The 4553-nt window shown below is 36.9% G+C and overlaps 1 protein-coding gene across 1 annotated transcript in view; it reads left to right on the forward strand.

Moving 5' to 3' along the window:
• Positions 1 to 334: 334 nt before the first annotated feature.
• LOC138052937 (alpha-taxilin-like) overlaps positions 335 to 4553 on the forward strand; it is a 15221-nt gene continuing 11002 nt past the window's right edge. The window contains exons 1-6 of the mRNA XM_068899539.1: positions 335 to 436; positions 522 to 705; positions 842 to 921; positions 3169 to 3228; positions 4001 to 4111; positions 4386 to 4528. Coding sequence (XP_068755640.1) covers positions 389 to 436; positions 522 to 705; positions 842 to 921; positions 3169 to 3228; positions 4001 to 4111; positions 4386 to 4528 — 626 coding nt within the window. The 5' untranslated portion in view covers positions 335 to 388. The remainder of the gene's footprint in view (positions 437 to 521; positions 706 to 841; positions 922 to 3168; positions 3229 to 4000; positions 4112 to 4385; positions 4529 to 4553) is intronic.

Here is a 4553-nt window from a genome sequence, read left to right on the forward strand (position 1 = left end):
TTTGTTGAATTTTAAATATTTAAGAGAGTATTTCTAACATTTTAAGGCTCAAAGAAATGCCTAATATTTTGGAGGGCAATATAATTTGAGAAATCTACGATGGGTACTTAATACCGTGGCCAAATTTCGTCTTGATATAATTACCCTAACTGTATCTAAGGACAGAATATGTTTATTTGTTTGAAAAAAGGAGAAAGTACATCTTCATTTCATCCATTTCATTCCAAAGTCTTTCCGGGCGCTCACCCGCTGACCAAAAAGCCCAAGGACTCTGTGTACGAGATTGTTGAAGTCCTGGGACTAATATGTTACCGCTTGCTAGAGTTATGAAGGCTCAAGTACAAATTTCAATCGAAAGTTGTGCCTGAGAAATGCTCAAAGTTTGATTATGAATTCTGCTGCAGATACTGTAATCATGCCAACAGAACCTAGCCAGGTAGGGTCTGAAGACACTGCTCTATCCATTCGTACGCTCATTTTGCAAATCATGGTAGAGTGACATTCTTTTTTTGTGATTCTAGAACGGCGACTCTCACTTGGAGGCCTCGATTCCTCCGGCGGAAGTCGATGTTGCAGATACAACATCCTCTTCTAAGGAACAAATCAGTGAAGTAGTACCCAAGACCACGGAAAGCACCGCAAAAAAGAGTGAAGGAAAGGCAGTTAAAACTAATAAGAAGATGAAAGGAGAAGAACAGAAACTCAGTGAGTCATATTTTTATTTTTGTCAGTAACTTTCACGATTATGCGTTATTGTAAACCGCGCGCGTTGGCAATGGAATTTAAGCTTAACAATTATTGATTTGTCCACTTCTGAGCCGATTAGTACCTCTTCTTATAGGGTCACTTTTGAAGTCTTTTGAGGATATGGAAGATCCTGAAACCAAGCTAGACGCCCTTGGAAAAAAATATCTACAGCTGGTAAGAGTGAAAGTTCTGCCCGCGCCCTGCACTCTGGCTAGTAAACTTCTGCTTTAATCTCAACGAAATTTAACCGATGTCTGAAAGAGGGTTTTTTTAGAGAGGTGACTTTGATGTAAAAGATATGTTTCGTGACTTTGAAAAATTTCAAATTAAATTCGATTGACACGAAAGTTAACGGAAATATAATCATAAAACCATATGAACACATTAGCTTAACGTCATTGTTAATATTCTTACGTAATACATGTTGACTCAAACAAGTAGTTCGTATTAAAAGTTCGTATTAAAGAAATAATGCAACTTTAGTCCGGACATATTGTCTTCAAGAAAGAACTATCCAATTGCAGTAGCTACTTCGAATTTGGAGGCTAAAAATCGTGATTTACATTAGCCTATGTACTTAAAGTACTCTTATTAATTACTCTCTGGTAAACTAAACCTATATAATTTACATCAGTATTGAAGCATGAACCGGTTGATGTTCTGTATTATTATTATTAACACCTCCCAAGAGGTGAAAATTAGTTAACCTTTATCACTGACCACTTTAAAAAAATGCATACAATGCCCATTAGCAAGCCAGAATAATGTCATTATCTCTGCTACAGTAACTGTGCTATGCATAACATTTTGCATTAATTTATTTTGTTGTGGCAAGGTTCACCAGAGTGTGTACCTTCTATCAATGTGTAGCCTGCAAGCAGGCTCTTCCGCTGAAAATGGCGTGCGGTCGAAATATAAGGGCTTGGTAACTGTTGTTTCTCCCTGCTTCAAGGGATTTTTTTGTCTCCAATACAGTTTTCCCCTCTATGCTAAACTAAAATGTTTTTTATTTAATTGGAGTTCACAAGACTGTTAATTTAATCAGTAGAATAGACCAAATAGCTGTTCTTTTCTAGAATATGCTAATCCATCAACATTAATGTACCGGTAATATTCATTTACCATAAAAACTTGTGTATAAGCCACATCTTTTTGCCGAAATATTTGGCTCAAAATCATGGGTGCAGCTCAGATACGAGACCATTGCTTTTACAGGGAGTAAACTAGCTGGTATAGACCACTTTTACATTCTTTTGTATTTATGTTAATTAGACCTACTGCCCTCGTTTTAAAACAAATATTCTTTTGAAATTTCCTCGTCGTAGCGAGGTTAGTAGGGCTTATTAGCATTGAAACAAAAGAATATTTTATTTGGCCGCCATTATGAAAGAGGTCTATGGTGTCACGAATAATAGTAAAAACCTTCATTAAATCAAGATAAACATATTCTTTGACCGATCACTTCATCACTGATCTCTCCACTGGGTGCAAGAAAATACCATGCTATTTGGGAGAACTCACAAGGAAAATGGTGTGCTTGTCCATGGGGTTGTTGAATAGGCCATTTTACAGTTGTTTGCTCAGTCACCTAGCCTACATGTATGAACGGCTACAAGGCTGCTGGTGACCTTGTATTGATACAGACCTCACTGCTTTTGTCAGCTAAATTTGGCTTTTGTAATTCTAATTAGTCTACATTAACATTAGAAAAGCAGAAAGGAGTGTCAAAACAGGGTCACCGGCAGCCTCACTTCCATTCTTAGGCAAGGTAACTAACTTGTGCTACAACTGTAAAAAGGTCTATTCTCGTTTAGCGACACGTCTTTCTCCAAGCGATGGCTTTCGTGCGTCTTTATTAACATGACATACACACACAGCTGATGTCCTGTTGTTTTCTTATCACTGTGAACATGACCTTGTCCAGACTTACTTCTGTAAATGATCAAGTGGTTAAGCAAACGTTTTGTATCAAATTTTATTGTTTTTATTTGAACATTTTCGCTTTATCAATAAAGACAGGTGTTATCAGTCCCGAGAATTCGGGAAATCGATTAAAGATAAGCTTTTAAAAGGCATTTTAAGAGTTGATTAACTTCTTAAGGTGGCTTCAAATACACAGCATTATACTTTGGCAAGTTTGTCACAAACAAACACACAAATTTTTTGCCAGAGTGCTTTTTTCAAGTTTTTATTTTTTTCCTCAAAATCATGCTTGAAATTTGGGGGTACAGCTTATCTACAAGTGCGGCTTATACACAAGTTTTTAAGGTACTCATTATTTTTGTGCCATGAAAAGCAATCTGGACTTCTTTGCTCAAATTCCAACTTTTTGCTGTCAAATTTTATCTGGCGACAAACAATATTATTGCTTCCACCATTTGAAACTGATTTTAACTTCAAATGAGTTTACTTTGTTTCAAGGCATCAGAGCAAAAAACCACCCAAGCAAGAAAAGATGAATTAGAGAAAAGACTGGAAAGGGTAATGTGCACATAGATTAGACAAGTATCTATTATTATTCACCTTGATTAAGGGCACTTTTATCATCATCATCATCATCATCATCATCATCATCATTATCATTATTATTATTATTATAATTATTATAATTATAATTTATTATTATTATTATCATTATCATTATCATTATCATTAATGGTTTATGCTTGAACGTTTGTAATATTGAGTCATGAAGAACGCAGCAACCTTGGAGAGCATAACAAAAGGAGCGGCTCATGCAGGCAGTGCGGCTTGTGGAGGCAGTGCCACCCAGTGGTTAGGATGCTTGCCTTGAGATCCATAGTTCTCAGGTTCAAGACCTGTTCTGACCACTGGTTGAATTTGTTCCTGGTAGTCCCTGGTTCAACTTCTCTGCGGCGCTTAGAAATAGCCAACTGGTTTTTCTCCGGCCAGCTGGGATTCTTATCAGTTATTGTTGTTCTGTTCTGTTGTTTTGTTGATTGTGTTTCATTGGGCCTGAAAAGCCCCTATGAGGAGTGGTCAAGTAAGTATGAATTGTATAATTGTATTGTATTGCTGAGACACAGACTAACCACTAGACAATAATGATTTTATTTTTATTATCACCAGTTGCTTACTGGATAGAGCATTGAGCTATGGTTTCAATGGTCATAGTTGAGCCAGACAAGCCCTTAGGATCTTAAGTAGCTGAGGAAAAAGTGCTGCCCTTGTTATCACAATAATTAGCAAGTGGCTCATTTTACGACAACTGAGTGTCTCTTGTGATCGGCAGGTCGTGAGGGAAAGAGATCAATTGCAATCAGAGTGTAATAAAGCAAGCCTTGCTAAACACAAGCTGGAAAGTCTCTGCCGAGAGTTACAACGACACAGTAAACTTGTCAAGGTAAAATTTATTTGTCATGAATTAAATGCCATCCTTGGCCTTTCTTGTTTAGTGATTAGGCAAAAAGGTGTTGAGTTGGCAACTCAGTGGCTCAATTGGTTGAGCATCAAACTACATTTTAATAATTTACGATACACTGCAGGAGGTCAGGTTTCTGACGTAATGGGGTATGGAAAAAAGATGTTTAATCCAGCAAATGTAGATCCACCAAATTTAGATTTTCACATGAAATTCGTGATACCCTACTATTTTTTTCCTATTCATCAATTATCAGGAACAGAGTCAGCTGCGGTCACAAGAAGAAGAAGCAAAGCGCAAAGAACTTTCAGAAAAATTTCAGACAACAATCAATGATATCTCAGAACAAATGCAAGATAATTACAAAGCAAACCAACAGCTGAAGAATGAGAACAATGAGTAAGTCCGTTTGGTTTCACATTAG

Source organism: Montipora capricornis, chromosome 6, assembly GCF_036669925.1.
Source record: "Montipora capricornis isolate CH-2021 chromosome 6, ASM3666992v2, whole genome shotgun sequence".
Classification (NCBI taxonomy): domain Eukaryota; kingdom Metazoa; phylum Cnidaria; class Anthozoa; order Scleractinia; family Acroporidae; genus Montipora; species Montipora capricornis.